This window comes from Falco rusticolus, chromosome 4 (genome assembly GCF_015220075.1).
Source record: "Falco rusticolus isolate bFalRus1 chromosome 4, bFalRus1.pri, whole genome shotgun sequence".
Classification (NCBI taxonomy): domain Eukaryota; kingdom Metazoa; phylum Chordata; class Aves; order Falconiformes; family Falconidae; genus Falco; species Falco rusticolus.
Window position 1 is genome coordinate 49,921,766 of NC_051190.1, and position 18,297 is coordinate 49,940,062.

At 54.3% G+C, this 18,297-nt stretch overlaps 2 protein-coding genes across 2 annotated transcripts; both read left to right on the forward strand.

Moving 5' to 3' along the window:
* Positions 1-10,903: 10,903 nt before the first annotated feature.
* On the forward strand, positions 10,904-13,816 carry LOC119145943 (acrosin-like). The gene is made up of 5 exons (XM_037382797.1): positions 10,904-11,403; positions 11,721-11,921; positions 12,259-12,524; positions 12,811-12,956; positions 13,423-13,816. The coding sequence occupies exons 1-5, from the start codon at positions 11,315-11,317 to the stop codon at positions 13,762-13,764; spliced, it is 1,044 nt and encodes a 347-aa protein (XP_037238694.1). The 5' UTR covers positions 10,904-11,314; the 3' UTR covers positions 13,765-13,816.
* A 1,149-nt stretch (positions 13,817-14,965) lies between these two features.
* On the forward strand, positions 14,966-17,614 carry LOC119145948 (endogenous retrovirus group K member 5 Gag polyprotein-like). The gene is made up of 2 exons (XM_037382804.1): positions 14,966-16,145; positions 16,273-17,614. Exons 1-2 carry the CDS (start codon positions 15,250-15,252, stop codon positions 16,280-16,282), a joined length of 906 nt encoding a protein of 301 aa, XP_037238701.1. The 5' UTR covers positions 14,966-15,249; the 3' UTR covers positions 16,283-17,614.
* Positions 17,615-18,297: the final 683 nt, after the last annotated feature.

Sequence of the window (18,297 nt, forward strand, 5' to 3'; positions counted from 1 at the left end):
CAAGTGATGCACAGTACAACTGCTCACCACCTGCTGACTGATGCGCAGCCAGTCTCCGAGCAACGATCCCTCCCCAGCTAACCCTCCTACTTTCTATACCAAGCATGACGTCCCATGGTATGGAATACCTCTTTGGCTGGTTCAGGGCAGCTGACCTGGCTGTGTCCCTTCCCAGTCTCTTGTGCTCCCCCAGCACTCTGGCTGGCAAGGCCCAAGAATCCAAAAAGTCCTTGACTTTAGTATAAACATTACCCAGCAACAACTAAGAACATCAGTGTGGCTATCAACATTGTTCTCACATCACAGGCAAAACACAGCGCTGTACTAGCCACTAAGAAGAAAATTAACTCTATCCCAGCTGAAACCAGGACATGTGGAAACCCAGGAAAGGCCTGGACTGCATTCACATGGGTGTAAGCAGTGGCTACATCTGCAGGGATACTTGTCAAGGTATTGCTTTGTCTGTGTCAATCTGTTTTGCCCTTCACATTCATTGTGGCACTCTCTCTGTGTGTATGTGCGTGTCTGGCTCTTTGGAATGCAGCTGCACGCACGTGGGAAGATCCATTTAGGCTGGCATAGGAGCAGCCCCCCAGGTGCCCACCTCATTCAGATCAACCAGACCTGAAAGGAGAAATCCCACAGTGTTCAGAAGCCTGCTGCCTCTGGCTGCTCCGTAACGGAGTGGGCAAGGAAACCCAAAGCAACTCTGCAGCAGAGATCACCGGGTGGGCAGGGAGGCAGCTCTGACTGCCCCACAAACAAAGCAGCGAAAGCCATTTATCCTCGCATCCTCTTCCTGAGCTTTCCCCAACACCATTCTTTTACCTTCAGCAAAATCTCTCCCTATTACCAGCAACACTGCCCTGAAACCAGAAATTGCACATCCTCTTCTTCATTCTCCCCTTTCAAACACCTTTTCCCAACACTACAAGCAGAACAACACCAAGGCAATTAATAATTAACTTCCCCTCCATCATTATCAATACATTACCATCAAGTATCATGAGTGTCTATTTACTTCTTGTTCCATGATTGTTTCTCAAGGCCAAAAAACCAAACCCACTTATGGGACTTCTTCCCATTGTCCTTTGCATGTACCAAAAGAACATGAACTGCCATGCTGTATTGGAGATTATGCTTCCCTTTCCTAGGCCATTTCTCTTGATCACCTAAGGTATACAAGGGCCACCAGTGATGACAATATTCGGCCCATTTTTTCTGAGTGGGGGGGTCACCCCAAAACTTGCTCCAGCATCTTAATAAACAACCCAAAAGAACTCTGAAGAACCAACTCCATCTAGCAGAATGACCAGATCCCATGTGTACAAAGTTTCAAAATCATAAACGCTCAATACCTAAACCAGACCCTGCAAACAAAACTGGACAGAGGCAAAATCCAGCAAACAAAATCCAACAAAGTTTCACCTGAGCGTGAGGCAAAATCCGGCCTCTGGGCATCCGCGTAACAGCATATGGATTGGACAATTGTGCACTTCAAATATCCCGGGGGGACTCTGACCCACCAGGGGGACTTCAACCCGCAATGCGATACGACTTCTTTGTAAGCAACCTCAGTGTTTATGACCATGTCGCTGTTATCCCAGAGAGCTGTCACGGAGATTCACCTGGCCAGGGAATCTCAGAACCCTGGCAAAACTACTCCCGTGCGTGCTTGCGGTGCTCACGATTTCTCTGGTCTGTCGAGATTCCGGAAAGCGGGTCCCGTTTGGTCACCATGTTCTGTTACCGAAAATCATAACCAAGAAAGCTCTCTGAGCCAAAGGACAGTTTAGGAAGCTGACAGTGGTTTATTGCCATGCTGGATGCACGGTGGATTTTTCCTCCTAACCCACACACCAAGTTCTCGAGGGTACACATTACAGAGGATAATACGGCACACTGGAAGGACACGCTGGAGCAGCTCAAGGAGAAGGTGCTGCCGACAGAGGCCCATGATGCGGCTGGGTGAGTGCAGTGGGGATGGGGATGGCTTTGGGCATCTCGCCCTGTTCCTTCCAGCTATCCCAGCTGGTGCTCGCGAGGTACCCTGGCATCAGAGCACTTTAGCCAGCAAAGTGTGGGGATGCTGATCAGGAATCAGTGCCTTTTCCTCCCACCGGTAGCAGGTTCCTGACATGAAAGGAGGCAGGAGGAGGGGGCACGTGCAGGACAGAGCCCTCCCAAACCAGAAGTGGGAGTGGGTGCAGAGGCTTTCTGGAGCAAGGCTGGGGGGTGACGGCTCATCTCCCCAAGCAGGGGTGTGACATGCAGTGCTGGGGAGCTGGGTTGTGACCTGCTCTCCTGGCAAGGCGCAGGGGGGTAATTAGCGCTGACGAAGGGATGAAAGCGGTGTGAGGGCTGGTTTGGATGGCAGGCATGGGAGCCTGCGCCCTTCCCCTCGCACCCCTGCGCGCCCTGGGCAGCCACAGGTGTGAGGGTGTCTGCCTGGGGGGACCAACCCTGCCAAGGTCCCTCTGCAGCCCTACGTGCCTGTGGGGGGGTGGGGACCCTTTCGTGGCAGCAGCAGGCAGGGGATGCCTTTGGCTACAAGCCTGTGGGCTTTGGGGCGCTGCTTTGAGCCAGGGTTGGTTGTTTGCCCCCTGTCACCCACCCGTGGCTCCTGCCTTCTCCAGGAGAATTACGGCCATCCCATTGCTGCCGCCGCTGACCCCTGCCTCACTGGGCACCCGGGTGCCATCATCAAGCAGTAGCAACGTCAGCATCACGGCCACAGGTAGGGGACACGGGGACCCATCCCCGGCCCCTGGGGATGTCATACCACAGCAAGGGAGGGCTCTTCCCAGGTGTGGGCAGAGGGTCTGGGGGTGCCTGGGCAGGGCAGGGGAGCAGAGATGTGCTGGGGAGGGTCAGCTGTTCTTGCCCCAGGCCTGTGGGGTCCTACAGCCTTGCCCGGCGCTGCCCCACCGAGCCCATTTTTCTGCCTCAGTGGTGCAGAAGCCACGTGATGAGCTGTGCCTGGTCTCAGCCTGACCTCAGGTTTGCTGGGGCATCAGGTGCCTCCTGTGAGATAAGTCGCCAAAATTCAGCTCCGCAGCAGCCTCACCCACCGGGTGCTCTACGGCCACTCCAGCCCCCTATCCTGTGCCCCATCAAGGTAGGGATGACAAAGGTAGGGATCTGGAGGGGCGACCAAGGCTGGGAGGGTGATGCTGTGCACTGGGAGGGATGCATGACTCAGTTTCCGCAGGGAGAGCTGGGTGTGGGAGGGTTGCCTGGGGATGCTGAATTCAGCCCCATGTGTCAGCCACGCTGCTCTCTCCTCAGCACGACAAGATGGAGCTGTTGGGCCAAGACAGCCGCATCCCCAGGGACTGGCAGGACAAGCAGCTGCCTGTGATTGTGGGCAAGGAGGGTACAGCTAAGGCACGCTTGGGGAGGGGATCCAGCGGGTGCCAAGGGGACGGAAGTGTTGGCATGAAGCCATATTCACCCTGGCGCCCCCCAGCCTGCCTCCCTCTGGTCTTTCTTTCAGGCTTCCCGAGGGACAAGGCCAAGCTGTCCCCAAGGCAGAGGGATGCCCGGGACACCGGCCACCTGCTCTCACAGCCCCGGAGGGTTGGGTCCTTGAGCTGCCAGCTGGGTATGGTCTGTTGGGGTACCGGGGGGGAGAGGGCACCCTACTGTCAGCCAGTGGGTGGGGGCGAGCAGGGGTCGATGCCCCCAGCCAGGCAGGGTGGGATGGAGTCTGGAGTGGGATGGGGACGGGTGAAATGGGATGGAGGGGGAGGGCTGGCGCATGGGGCAACTGGTCCCCACATTGGAGCTGGAGTGAGGTGGGTGGCCATGGTGGGGCAGCCCTGGCCAGTGTGGGACTACAGCCTGTCTGCTTCAGGGTGGGGGCCAGGACCATGTTTCAGGGTGTCTCTGGCCGGGCAGGTGCCACTGCTGCCTGCCCCGTCCTGGGCTGGCAGAGCTGCACACAGCCATTGCCCGCCCCTAGGGCTGCAGGGGGGCTGAGCCCTGATTCTCGACCCCAGGCACCGTGGCCTCGCTGGAGCAGAGGCCAGCCTCATTCCATGGGCAGCTCTGCCAGGCGCCACCGGGGCTCCTCGTCCAGCCCCTTCGGAGTGACTCCAGCACCACGGCAGCTGAGCGGGACTGGGGGTCCGCGAGCAAACCCACCCCACCGAGCAGGAGAGCAAGCAGCTGAAGGCAGTAGCAATAAAGGATGACGGGCAGTGCAGCGCCTCTGTGGCCTGAGTGGGGTGGCTCTGGGTTGGGATCTTCCCCTCATGCATAAGGGGTGGCTGGCAGCACCCCTTATTCTGCGGGCACGTGGCACCAGAGGAGCTGCTGGAAATTGCCCCTGTCCAACCCCTTCCCAGGGCCTGTGCCAGCCCCGTGCTGCCAGGCTCCCCCTGACCCCCCCGACCACCACGAGCCCCACTTTTGGCCCCCGTGGCCCCTGCCAGGGGAGCCGATGGCCCCAAAGGGGGTCTGGGGGAGCCGGGCGGTGCAGCAGGGTCATGATGATGCTCAGGTGCTGCTGAAGATGGTAGGGAATGGGGACCTCAGGGAGAAGGGCAGCAGCCGCACACGGCTTAGTGCCAGAAGTGAATCCCACTTGGAGCCCGCTGGTTTGTTCTCGCTTGTGCCAAGGGATGAGCATCCCCGCACCAGTTTGCTTCTGTCCTGTTGGAGAAACCCCCTCTCCCTCTTCCAGCGCTGCCATTGATGGGAAGAGGGAGGTACCGACCGCCGTGCTGCCCAGCCCAGGGCAGCTGGTGCTCCCCACCTCCAGAGCAAAACACCACAAGCCCTTCCCTGCTCCCAAACCTGGGGGGACATGTCCCCTCCTTTCCCTTATGCCACCCCCACGGCTTGGAGTTGCTTTCCCCAGCCCCCTTTTGCCCCCAGTCCACTCCCTATCAGATGGGGGAAAGCCCCACTGTGTGCTGAGACCTGTCTCAAGTTGTGTTGTGAGTGGAGAGGTACCGGGCAGGGAAACTGCCGTCCCTGGAAGCAGTGGGGCAGGGGGAACCTGGGGGTGTCACAGCTGGGGACATGTGGCTGTGTACACAGGGGATGCTGGGGGGGAGAGCATGACGCAAGCCCCCAGACCTCCTGCACACACAGTGACAGACCCCGTCTTTGCCCACCCCGCTGCATTCCCCAGGGATCCACTCCGCGGAGATGTTTCCCTCGGTGGGTTTGGGTTTTCAGGGAAAAAATGGGTGCTAAAGGACCACTTTGGGGGTGCCCAGGTACATCCATCAGGATTTGGGGTCCCCCCAGTGCCACCTGCACTGGGATAACTGGGAGCACTCAGGGCAAAGCAGTAGGCATCAGAGCAGAGCCAGCAAAGGACCATCCTGCACGCCAGGGCTGGGCTCAGGCATCAATGGGCTTCAAAGCACCCCCAGGACTAATGGCATTTGCAGGATACAAATCCTGCAAAGGATGCCTTTGGTGCTCATGGCCCCCAGCTCAGCCCCTCTCCCACTCTCTGCCCCATTTGCTGATGCTGGGACCCAGCTGCACCCTATGAACACCCCCACCACCTCCTATAGACACCGAGCCCCCACCTCCCACCCCTCCTTGGGTGCTGCCTGCACCACCGAAGCGGGTGAGTAGCCCCAGCTGGAGCCTTTTCCGCTTTTTTCCTTGGAGGTTGTGCCGTCCCTGGGGGGCATGCCAGCGCCGCCGCTGTGCCTGGAGCCCCCCAGCCCTCGCTGGCCTCTCCAGGCTGGGCTGAGACTCGGCACAGCTTCCTGGGGCTGCCGGCACCTCCCGTCCCCACTGGTGCTGCTGTGGCATGGGGGGGTTCGCTCCCAGTCTTGGTGCCCTGCCAGGATCGTCCTCCCGGCAAAGAGAAAAGGCCAGGACAGCTGGTGTTAAACAAGTGATTTTGTTTCCTACATTATTTTTGAATGAAAAGCAAAACCCCAGAAAACTTCAAGCAACTGTGTTTTGAAGGAAACAGCACCACAGCCGCAGTCACGCACCAGCCACCCCCCTGGGCTGAGGTCAGACGCAATGCTGGAGGTGGGGACAGAGCTCTGAGCTTCTGGGGTGGTGTTTGCCAGGTGAATGTGAAACACCGGTTTAAAAAAACCAGCCCGGTGGAGTAACACAGTACAGTGCTGCAAGGATTACTGAACGCATCGGCTGAAGGGTGTGAAGCCCCTGGCAGGTGTCTGCGTGGCCCCTTGTTCTGAGCCAGGATGGCACGGTGCTCTTCACACTGGAAGCCCATGCTCAGAGTGTGAGTGGTATTGCTCTTCTCTGTCCTTCCAACTGCTCATCAGCCCTGCCAGCAGCAAGGGCAGCACTCGTGGGATGCTCTTGCCCCACTCAGGCTGGCATTTGCTGGGCTGTATTTGGGTAGAAAGCGTGGAACTAGGGCACCGGTGAGCAGAGGGTGGTGCGGGTGCCCCCTGGGTCATGCCCAGGAGCACAGCCCGAGTTATCTTGGGGCCCCGCTCCAAACCCCACCCTGAGTGGAAGCTAAAGGCAGCGGGCTGAACTGAAGCCAGGAGCTGCTCACGTCTCAGACTCCCTCACTGCTTTAGGCCAGTGTGACGTGCAGAATTAAACTCTATAACTCACGATAAGTTATAACGCAGGTATGTTTATTGCGGCGCCGGGTGCAAGGGGGATCGCTCCTCCTAACTAACACTTAGTTGTACTCACAATACATATTTATACAGTGAAGTTGGTTAGTTCTGCCCAAAGTCTACACCTACTAACTAATTGTGGGTTAGTTGCTTTCTCGCTTCAATTTAAAGGTGCAGTTCATTTTAAATTGACTGGGCATGCTCCCCGAGCGGGAGATTCCCCCTCTTCGGGGGGGGGGGGGCGGGCATTTGAGTAGGAGATCGTGATCTCCCACTACCACAATTACTTTATCCTAGTGGTGCAGATTATCTCAAAATTTTACTGAATCTTCCTATATTTTGTGTTTATGTAACAGCTAGTTACAAGAAGATTTTGATTCTAAGGAATTAACCTTCATGATAGAATTACATTAATACTTATTGACCAGTGAGGTATGAATCGCTGTGCTGCTTGTTATCGCAGACTGTTATTTGAAATCCCTGTGCTATACTATAGACCATACTAAGCTTAGTCCTTACTCTCAGACCACAACCAGAGCGCCCAGGTTCTGTTGTGTATGGGATGAGTTATTGGACAGCTTGGCAAGGCCGATATCCAGCTGTCCCACTTGGCAACAAAACTAACTTTTAAGGTGTCCTGAAGTGAACTACCTTCATTATAATACCAAAAAATCATGCCCACAGGTCAAGTAGACCCTTGCCCAGCTGAAGACCCTTCCCCTGTGCAAGCGTAGTAACAGAAAAGGATGACACAGCAAATATAACAATTATATGCAAATTACTAACCAATCATTGTAATTGGGAGTGTATGACCTTGTAATTTTCTGTATAAATGTAACAGTAAAACCTACACAGGTGTGCCTGATTTGTGGAGATGCCACCGAGCACCCAGCGCTGCAATTAAGGAGTGCCTGCTGCTCTAATGCTGCAATGGTGTTAAGAGGTTTGACTCCCAATTTCGGTGACAGTGGTGACAGGTGGAAGGTGTGGTTAAGCAGAACAGCTTGTAACAACTCTATAAAAAAAAGGAACCAACATTGGACGGAACGTTCCCCCACCGGACATGGAAACGTATCGGACTGTCGGGACACGGCAGCTCCGGGGTGGTAGCTGTTGCTGTAAGCCTTTCCTTCTTAACTTCTTTCTTTCCTTCCTTCCTCTCTTAATCTGTCACTCTCACTCCCCCTTTGCATTCACGTATTTCTTGTTGGGCAAATAAAGTTCCTTGGCTCTTGACTCCATTTTGAGTCTTCATTCTGTTCCCGAGAATACAAACAGAACCACGCTCCGGTCTCAGACGGGCATGTAACATTTTAATTGGTGTCACGGACAGGATTCTCAGTGAAACAGAAATTGCCAGGTTCTTTATGAGAGACTCTTGTGTGTGTGCCTGAGACCTACCTTGGTACGAAGTGAGTGCAGAGTCTGAGTCCGCGGTTCTGTTTGTCCGTGAGGAAAAGAGGTGAAGAAGGACTAAGCGACAGAATTGAACAAGAGACGAGTCTCTAAAGCAGTTTAAAAGTGTGACCTCCAGAGGGTGAAGGGAGGTGGGTGTAGTAGCAGCGAACATACAGTGAGGCCATCTCAGGACAAAATAACCCCTCTTTGGTGAAAGGAGTGCCCACACTTCTACAGAGGTTCGTGATGTTTCCCCCACTAAAGTATGGGCCGGAGTTATATAAACTGGATGATTTTGGGGAACCTATCATGCTCGCCGAGCTCCCCAAGGTGAGAATGGGCAAAAAATCAGTGGTTCCAACCACTATAGTGTAGTGGATAGGGTCATGATATTGCAGACGGAGGCTAAAGTTAGGGCTGGTGTAGGACAATGCCTCAAGGACAAGAGTCCAAGTACTGATAGCCTGATGAATAGAGACTTGTTAGAACTTGTAGGGCACTAGCCCTGGGAACAAAGGAACAAGCTAACTGCAGACCCCTGAGCCGTTACAGTTGAGGAGGCAACCAGACGGACAGAGAAACAAGTAGCCAGGTAAGGGAACGCATAGCGCCGATAAGTAACTTTGTTAATCAAGAAAGCCGGGTAGAAAGAAGCCCCCTAATTTTGGAATAGAAATTGTTGCTAGGTCAAGGTAAACCAATAAGTTCCTATTGTTTTAACGGTGTGCCTTAAATATCAACCAATCAGTGTTTTTTACGCTTAAGATTTAACCAATCAGTGTGTAATATGTAGAAGGTAGAAACGTATATATGTGTAAGAAAATCACTAATAAACGGACAACTTGCTTGCATCAAGCTGCGTCCCGTCTCTTCATTTGCCGCACCAAGCCTGCTAGGAGTGCAGGGGAGTTGCGCTCTGTGCTACGAGGAACACCTGAGGCCTCTGGACAGAAAGCCGGACTTGTTTGGGGAGGGAGCATGCTCCAGCATCATCCGCAGAGCCATAAGAACTCCTTTCACTGCATGATCAAGAGGAAGCAAAGGGCATGCCCATGTTTCCAGAGATCCCAGTTCAGCTGGAGGCATGCCCTGCAGTCCTGGGTAGGAACAGAGCTGGGAGCTGCAGCACCATGGCTTGCCGGGGCCCAAGCACAGAGCAAGAGGAGGACGGTCCTGGCAGCTTCAGAGGCAGGCCCTTCTGCAGCTCCCGCAGGGGGGGCATGCCTAGGTGGGCAGCAGCTGAGGGCATGCATGCTCAAGCACCTCCAAGTCCTTCCTGCCTCTGGGAGGTGGAGAGGTGGCCAGTGGTTGGCAGGCCTGGTCCTCTTGCAAGGTGGGGACGCTGGGGCTGAGCAGGCACGTCGGCTGACACCGCAGGCCATCCACATGCCTGAGAGGCTCTCTCTCCCCTCTTGCTTGTCACCTCGTCCAGCTTCAGGTTCACTAGTGAGCTGTGCACGCGCACAGGGCTCCCAGCAGCAGCTGGCCCGAGACACTGGGGCTTTCCAAGTGCTGGCTGCCTGTGGCCTGTCTTGCCGTCGGCCTTTGCTAGCAGCCAGGCCTGGGGACCCACCGTGTGGCAGGTGCAGAATGGGACCACACAGGAAGGGCTTTGGGGTGGCTCTCCAAAAGAAGCCAGTGGGTACTGTGGTGATTAGGCGCAGGGCTCAGGCAAGCAAGGCAGCCAGCACTTTGCTTCTGTGTGACCGGCTCCTTGATCCCCCCTTCTCTCCATTTGCCGTGCTTATACGTGCCCCTCATCTTCCCTGAGTCCTGCCTCTCTCAGCCCTGCTCTCCTCCCAGACACGGGGCCAAGCCCGGTTATTTCCCACCCCCCCCTTTGCTCCCAGGTTTGCCCCATCTGTCAACACACGTGGTCTTTGGGTGTTGTTAGCTAGGTCACCTTGGACTTGTGTGCCATTACTGACGAGCTTGCCTGGGAACTGCTGTCCCTGCCAGAGTCCTCTCCGCCAAATGACCCCAATCTCTTCCTTCAAGCGTCTGTGAAGTGTGGCCACCTCTGATGGCATTCCCCACTAGCCACCTGCCAAAACCGGTGCTGAAAGAGCAGGGTTTCCCCAGCAGACAAGTTGTCTTCTCCAAGGCTGCCTTCTGCCTGCTCTCAGCAGACACGTGGGAACCGGCTGCCGGTCCCTTTTCAAAACACAAAGCAGCCTTGAGCCCGCTTGCTTGGAGGCCAGTTCTGGGGCCTAGGAAGCCCTGCTGCACCTCAAGGGCCTTGAGAGCAGCTCTTCCACTTTCAGACAGAGCCTGCGTGGTCCTCCTCCTCGGGACCCGATTGCTCCCTCCGCTGTGCGCCTTATGCCTCACCACAGAAGCCAGGATGGCAGCAGGGAGCTGCCGCACCTTTCACAAGCTTGGAGGCTGCCAACCTTCAAGCCATTGCCCTCGACCCTCCAGGGACCTAGCCCTGCTGTGCAAATGCAATGCACGTGCCTGGCTCCTGCTTCTCTCCTGCACTCCAGCAGGAGAGTGAGCAAGGCTCCTTCAGTAAGCGGCAGAAGACAGACTGACGAGGTGAGACTGATGCAAGCTCTTGCAAAGCTGTGAACAATGGCACGTTGGGCTGCGAGCAGGAGCATCCTTCTCTCTCTAGAGCTTCACGTTGATTGCCCTTGCCACAAGTGCCATGGTCAGTGGGTGCCCAGAACAGCAATCCAACCCACAGACAGCAAGGATATGACACCTGCCAGAGCGCGTTGCTGTGGCTGACATAGCCAGTGAGGAGTGTGCTGCACCTGCATTTCACTGTGCTTTGTGCAGGAAGGTTGACGTTGCTGGGCTGTGCTTGGCTTATTTGGCTTGCCCAGCACTGCTTGGCTGCCATGGCCATCAACAGATTGGCTCTTCAACACCCAAGCACGCACATGCTGCTGTAGTCATTGTGTTCTTTGTTGTGTGTCTGTTTGTTGGGAAGGAGCCGGTGGCACAGGGCTGCAGAGAGCAGGGCGGCAGGGAACTCCCCAAAGAGGCTGCGAGGCCACGCTGGGTGTTGCCCTGTGAGCTGTTAGCAGGCAGAGCTGGGAGCCAGGCGCTGCTGCCTGCCACGGGGCCTGCCCACCCTGATCGTGCAAGCAGGGCATTGCGTGGGGCTCTGTCAGGGGTGTGCGATCCCAGCTTCCGCCTCCAGTCCTGCTTGGAACCCCTCCTGTTGCCCCCCATCCCTCCCCCACCGCCACCACGCCCAGCACCTGGAACCAGGCACTCTGTGACATCAGCCCCGTGTCCAAGGGTACCCCAGGAACGGGAATCCTGCGGGCACTCTGTCGGTGGCCGTAGTGGTGGCGACAAGCCTTCGTTCTTGCAGCTGCCACATGTTGCTGGTAGTGATGGATGTTCTCCTCCTCCTCGTTGTCCTGCTGGCCGTGTGCTGTCCTGTGCACGGCACATGGGATAGCTGTGGGTAAGTGGCCCGAGGCTCTGGGAGGGACATTGGGCAACCCTTGTGAGCTTCTCTGGAGGGGTCCTGCTTGTCCCCCATGGCCTCCCCAGAGGTTCTTGAAGGCCATCTGGGAGGCTCAGGTCCCTGACAGCATCCAGGCTGCCGGCACAACTCGTCTACGGGCTGAAGCAGAAAGCAGGGAAAGGGGAGCGGGCACGCACCCCACGGGTTTCCTCGGCCCTTCTGGCCATGCCTTGAGGGGAGGGAAGACAGCTGGCCTTTAGCCGGAATGGCACAAGCTTCCATGGAGCTAACCAGAATGGAGTTTCTGGTTACAGAGGCACCTGCGGCCTTCGGCCTGCGGCTTTTCACTACGGCATGTCGCGCGTTGTGGGTGGCACAGATGCCCAGCCAGGGGCCTGGCCCTGGATCGTCAGCATCGAGGCTCCCTTGGAAGGAGGCACGGCGCACATCTGCGGGGGTTCCCTCATCAGCCCACAGTGGGTCCTCACATCAGCCCACTGCTTCATCGAGGCCAGGTAAGGAGGACCAGGGATCGGGGCTAGCCCCACACTCTAGCAGGTGCCCTGAGTGCAAAAGCACGTGCTGCTCCCGTCCCGTTGCCCTGCAGTACGCCCAGTGCCTGGGCACTCCGCAGCCACCTGAGAGGCTGCTCAGGAGAAGGCTGGGCTCATGCCACTGCTTCCCAGCAGCCTCCAGCTCGACACTGCTTGAGCCCAAGGAGCACGTGGTCTGTCGCACCCTCCCAAGCACTGCTTTCCTCTCTGCCTTGCCAAGCAGAAGGCAGGGCGACTGCTGTGCTGCTGCAGCATGTGGCTCTGCTCCCTCTGAGCCCTCTCTCCATCTGCCTTCCAGGAACATCACCATGTGGCAGGTGGTGGTAGGTGCCACCCGGCTGACCCAGCTGGGACCTGAGGCCCAGGTGCGCAACATCAAGCAGCTGCTGGTTCACCAGCACTTCAGTAATATCACACGGAGGAACGACATTGCCTTGCTGGAACTGGAGCAGCCTGTCCAGTGCAACAGCTACGTACAGCTTGCCTGCGTGCCCGATGCCTCGCTGAGAGTCTCGGAGCTGACAGAGTGCTACGTCAGTGGCTGGGGTGCCAGGACTGCAAGAGGTGAGCTCCCAAAATGTAGTCACGTTGCGAGTGCAAGCTTGGCCAGCTTGGGGAGGCAGGTTGCTCTTCCTGACAGCAGGGGCGAAAGCCAGAATCAGGCTGTGGGGACGTATGCCTCTTAGAGAGGGGGGCGTGAGCCACTGACCCAGAGCAAGGCAGAAAGGAAGGAGCGGTCCAGCGCCTCCCCACATGCAAAGCCAAGCCCCGGGATAGGGCTTCAGTCACGCAGGGAAGGAGAACTGGCAATGAGCTGCTGGGAGTTCATTCCTTTCTGTGCTCTTCACAGCTGGAGGATCGGCGTATGTGCTGCAGGAGGCCCAGGTCCACCTCATTGATGCCGGGGTCTGTAACAGCAGCGGCTGGTACAGAGGGGCCATCCACACCCACAACATCTGTGCTGGCTATCCGCAGGGTGGCATCGACACCTGCCAGGTAGGAGCGTGCTACAAGCCAAGCCCCGGCAGCACGGGCAGCCCCGCCACAACCGCCCAAACCTGCACCGTCACGGGCTTTTCCTGGCCACTCACACTCCCATTGCTGTGTCCCCACTGCTGAGGGCCTAAACCCATTTCCCCATGGGTAGGGCCTTTGCCCAGGGCCTGCCTGCCTTGTCCCAGAGGCCTGGCACTTTGTTCACAATGCCCACCCAGTGCCCTTGGCAGCCCAGAGCTTCACCATCCCAAGCCAGACACAGCCTCCTGACACACCTGCAGCACCAACGTGCCGCAGGAAGAGCGAGCCCTGCCTTACAGGCCCACCGCCCCCTCCCAGGAAAGCTTCTCCAGAGCTTGGCTGGCCACTAAATACAGCTCTGGAAGTGCCATGAGAGGGAAGGAGCCAGCCACTGGGCTGACGGTGGCCACCCAACAACCCCTTCATCCTCTCTCCTCTGCTGCAGGGGGACAGCGGTGGGCCTCTTGTGTGCCAAGACAAGAGCGCTGACTACTTCTGGCTTGTTGGCCTGACCAGCTGGGGGATGGGCTGTGCGAGAGCAAAGAAGCCCGGAGTCTACACCTCCACCCAGCACTTCTACAACTGGATCCTGGAACAGATGGGCCTGCACACAGCAGTAGCGACTACTGCAAGGCCGCAGCCAGCCTTCACCTCCACCCCCGTTCACAGGCCAACACCAACAGAAGCAGGAAGGTTTATACCCTGCCCACTTCCAGTGCAGAAGCTGTGGGATTTCCTTTCTTGGCTGCAGAAGTTGGTGCAGTTCCTAATAGGAGAAAAGGTTTGATCAGCAGGACGGAGAGGATCCAGGGCTGGCTGCAGCGCACCACCACCACCATTTCCCGCTGGGGCAATGCCTGCTGATGCAAAGGCAGCCTCAGTGTCAAAGGCCTGCTCTGTCCTGCCCGCGCTCCTCTCAACGGAAGAGCTCAGCTGGCTGAGTCCCTGCAATAAAGTGTTTCAGTTCTGTGGCTAACCAGGCACCAGTCCTCTTCAGTCTTGTGTGCAAGGCCAGGACTTCCACGCCCGGCACCTGCCGGAGGAAGCAGATTGCAGGCAGACTGCAGGAGCGGGCTGGAAACTAGGACCATGCGTTGCAATCAGTTAGCTGAGGGGAATGTGCTCGAGCTTTTCTAGACAGCAATTAACATGATGAGACATGTTTACAGAGCACAGGGGAGTGGGAGACAGATGGCGCCAAGGATGGCGCCAAGGAGCAGTAACACCTTGCTGTTAATTGATGATAGTTAACCACCAATCAGGGATTGCCTGGTATACAAGGCTTAGCTTCAAGAACCAGTTTTAAACGTGCAGCTTTTGAAAGTGTATATAAGCTCATGCTTTGGTACAATAAACGAACATTTGCTTGCATCAAGCTGCGTCCCGTCTCTTCATTCGCAGCAAATTGGTGACCCGACGTGATCCGGTGAAGGATCTGATGTGGAGGGACTCTCGAATCGCCTAACTGAGCGACATGCAGCGAATCCCACAGAACTTGGAATGATCCGCTGAAAGGAAGCAGGAGCCGGCCGGCCAGAAATCCCTCCGGAGCTGAGAGGTGAGCTGTGGGAAATCCGTAATGGGGAATCAGGTTTCGTCCTCAGAAAGAGACGTATATGAGCTTATGCAAGGTCTCCTTAACAAACATAAGAAAAGTATTTCTGGGCAAGACCTTAAAGCAATGCTCAAGTGGGTGCAAGTAAATATGCCCGCAGTGACTGCATCTACAATTTTTACGCTGGAACGTTGGGACGACACAGGGGTGAAATTGTGGGATTCTGCGACAAAAGGCAATACTGAGTCCCACTGTCTGCTCTCTTCATGGAGAGTTATTTTTGAGACTATGAAAGCACAGGAAGAAAAGGCAGAGGAAGGAGAGCAGGAGGAATCGCAAGCTCCTATAGCTCTTTCCTTATCAGCCTCTAAGTCACAGTGCTCTAGAAACCTGGGTGTCAATGCAGTGGAGTATCCGCCAGAAGAAGATCCCTTTGACCCGGGACCAGTAGACCCTGAACAAGAACCTGATTTATAGCCTCCTGATCTGCGTGATGTGTGGGCAAAAATAAAGAAACAAGCCTTAAAGGAGGAGGATTTAGAAATGGCTAAAACTATAGTTGCTCTGGTCTTGTATTCTCAGGGTCGGGCAGGGGGAGCACGATGGGAGGCTCTTTCTTTTTCGGTTGTTAAAGAGCTGCACCACACGGTTACGGAACATGGTATGTCTTCTCCCTAGTTTATAAGTCTGTTATCTTCTGTGTTTGATACTTATGTCATGACTCCTCATGATTTGAAATCTTTAGCACGATTGCTACTAACCCCAACTCAGTACACGTTATGGGAGTCGCATTGGAGAGGGGGACTGCAAGCACTCCTGCTCACGTATGTCAATCACAATGATGCTGCATTAGCTGCACTGACAATAGAGCATCGTACGGGCACCGGTGCACATGCTGATCCTGTAGCGCAGGCTCAACACTGCCCCCGTGCGGCTCTCGAGGCAATTAGAGAAGAGGCCAAAAAGGCTTTTTTCCAGGTTCCTGACGTACAAAAGCCACAAAAAGCTTTTACTAACATCACTCAGGAGTCTCGAGAACCTTATATGCAGTTTATTGATAGACTAAAACAGGCTTTGGAACGTCAAGTAGATAATGCGGAAGCTCGGGATATATTGTTAACAAAACTACCTGTTGAAAATGCTAATGTTGATTGTAAAAGGCTATTGAAGTCTCTTCCCAACCCGAACCCCACTTTGGTGGAAATAGTGAAAGCATGGAACCGAATCGGTACGGTTGACCACAAGTTTGAAGCTATGGCTGCTGCTTTTGCAGCGATGCGTGGTGTGGGGAATTGCTATGGTTGTGGTAAGCCTGGTCATCTAAAGAGAAATTGTCTTGCTTGGGCTGCAGGGAATAGACAACAACCTCCTGGTCCTGGAGTTTGTCCGACATGTCAGAAAGGGCGTCATTATGCTAATCAATGTCGATCTAAGTATGACTTCCAGGGACAACCGATACAGGGAAACCGACCGCGGAGCGCGGGGCAGCGACGCGCGCAGACACAAGCGCCACAGCTGACATTTCAACAACCTCGGAGAGAAGCACCGACACCTCAAGTCCCTGTCCAGCAACCTCAGGCAGCGCCGGATTGGACCTGGCAACCTCACACACAGTAACACTGCTCGATTCCTCGGTTCATTTATTATCAACAAATGTCAAAGGACCATTACCCCCCGATACACAAGCTCTATTAATTGGTAGATCTTCCACAACATCGTCTGGTCTCTTTGTTTTACCAGGTGTTATTGACTCTGACAGCGTGGACGAAATCAAAATCATGGCATGGACTCCGTTTCCACCTTGTACGATACCTCAGGGTAGTCGAATAGCGCAATTGATTCTGATTCCGGCAAGGGTAAGCTCTCTTATCACTGATCATCCTCCGCAGAGGAGAGCAGGTTTTGGATCCACAGGGTTACCTCACATTTTGTGGGTACAATCTATTTCTCCACAGCGACCTATGTATCAGTGTACCCTTATTTACAATGACCAACAAATAGCACTAAATGGAATCATTGACACTGGAGCTGATGTCACAGTAATTTCTCAAGCCAAATGGCCTCCGCAATGGCCACTGACTAATGTCTCTCAGACACTGGCTGGGATAGGGGGGACCGGTAACAGTCGTCAGAGTTTGGAACTAATTCGAATTCAAGGACCAGAGGGACATGTGGCTTCTGTTAAACCTTTTGTGCTACCAGTCCCTATGGTTTTGTGGGGACGTGACGTATTGTCACAATGGGGGATGTCTATCCAAACACATTTTTAGATGGGGCCATTGAAGTGCGCGACACCCTAAAAATAACCTGGAAAACTGATGCTCCTATTTGGGTGGATCAATGGCCCCTTCCTTTGGAAAAACTTCGCGCACTTCAAAACTTAGTCTCAGAACAACTGTCCCAAGGACACATTGAACCTTCTACTAGCCCATGGAATTCACCAGGTTTTGTTATTAAAAAACAAACTGGCAAGTGGCGCTTGCTCCATGATCTCAGAAAAATTAATGATGCTATGGAAGATATGGGAGCCCTCCAACCCAGGCTCCCGTCCCCAGCTATGATCCCTCGACATTGGCATCTAACTGTCATAGATCTTAAAGATTGTTTTTTTCAGTATCCCGTTGCATCCAGATGATGCCCCAAAATTTGCCTTTTCAATTCCAAGCATCAACATGCAAGCTCCGTTGCACAGATATCAGTGGGTTGTACTGCCACAAGGTATGAAAAATAGCCCTACAATGTGTCAATGGTATGTTGCGAAAATACTCAGTCCTGTCCGAAACGCTATGCCTACTGTGTTATTGTATCATTATATGGATGAACTTTTAGTGGCAGCACAACATCACAAAGTCATGGAGGAAGCTGTAGCCCTTGTCGCAGATGCCGTGAATTCGGCAGGTCTCTCTATAGCACCAGAAAAAGTCCAGAAGTTTCCCCCTTGGAAATATCTGGGCTGGCGAATAAGAGCACAAACTATTGTTCCTCAACCATTGCAGATCAATACCAATGTAAAAAACCTGCACGATGCACAAAAATTACTGGGAACAATAAATTGGGTTCGACCACTATTGGGAATTTCTAATACAGACTTGGGTCCTCTGTTTGACCTACTTAAAAGGGGACACTAATCTTTGTTCCCCACGTAATCTTAACTCTGAAGCAGATGCATCTTTACAAAAGGTTGCCTCAGCTATTGCTTCTCGACAGGCCCACCGATGGGCCCCTGAACTACCTTTTAACTTGATTATTTTAAACCCTGTACGACAGCCTCATGCCCTGATATTGCAATGGGACCTTCAGAACTCAGACCCCCTGTTAATTATTGAATGGATCTTTTTACCTAACCAGTCTACAAAAACTATTTTGGCACAACATGAAATGTTTGCCTCTCTGATTGTTAAAGCTAGATCACGCCTGTTAACCTTATCAGGGAAGGATTTTGTCTGTATTTGTCTACCAATAACAACGGTATACTTACAATGGCTTTATCAGCAATCAGACACCTTTGTTATGGCACTTGCTGACTATACAGGTCAACTAAGTTCTCATCCACCTTCACACACACTGTTTAACATTGACTTTTGTCTGATGTTAAAACCCAAAAGAAGCGAACAACCCTTACAGGCACTTACTGTCTTTACAGATGGATCAGGCAAATCACATAAATCTGTTCTCCTATGGTGGGATGATCAACGGAGACGATGGGACTCGGACATAGAGACAGTCTCCGGTTCACCTCAAATAGGAGAACTGAATGCAGTTGTT

What these genes read in the sequence shown, in the direction of transcription:
- LOC119145943 (XM_037382797.1), top strand. Translation starts at nt 11,315, where the DNA reads ATGTTGCTGGTAGTGATGGATGTTCTCCTCCTCCTCGTTGTCCTGCTG. An exon ending in GGGTGCCAGGACTGCAAGAG is followed by an intron (nt 12,525 to 12,810) that starts GTGAGCTCCCAA and finishes TGCTCTTCACAG; the next exon opens with CTGGAGGATCGGCGTATGTG. An exon ending in GTGGCATCGACACCTGCCAG is followed by an intron (nt 12,957 to 13,422) that starts GTAGGAGCGTGC and finishes CCTCTGCTGCAG; the next exon opens with GGGGACAGCGGTGGGCCTCT.
- LOC119145948 (XM_037382804.1), top strand. Translation starts at nt 15,250, where the DNA reads ATGACTCCTCATGATTTGAAATCTTTAGCACGATTGCTACTAACCCCA.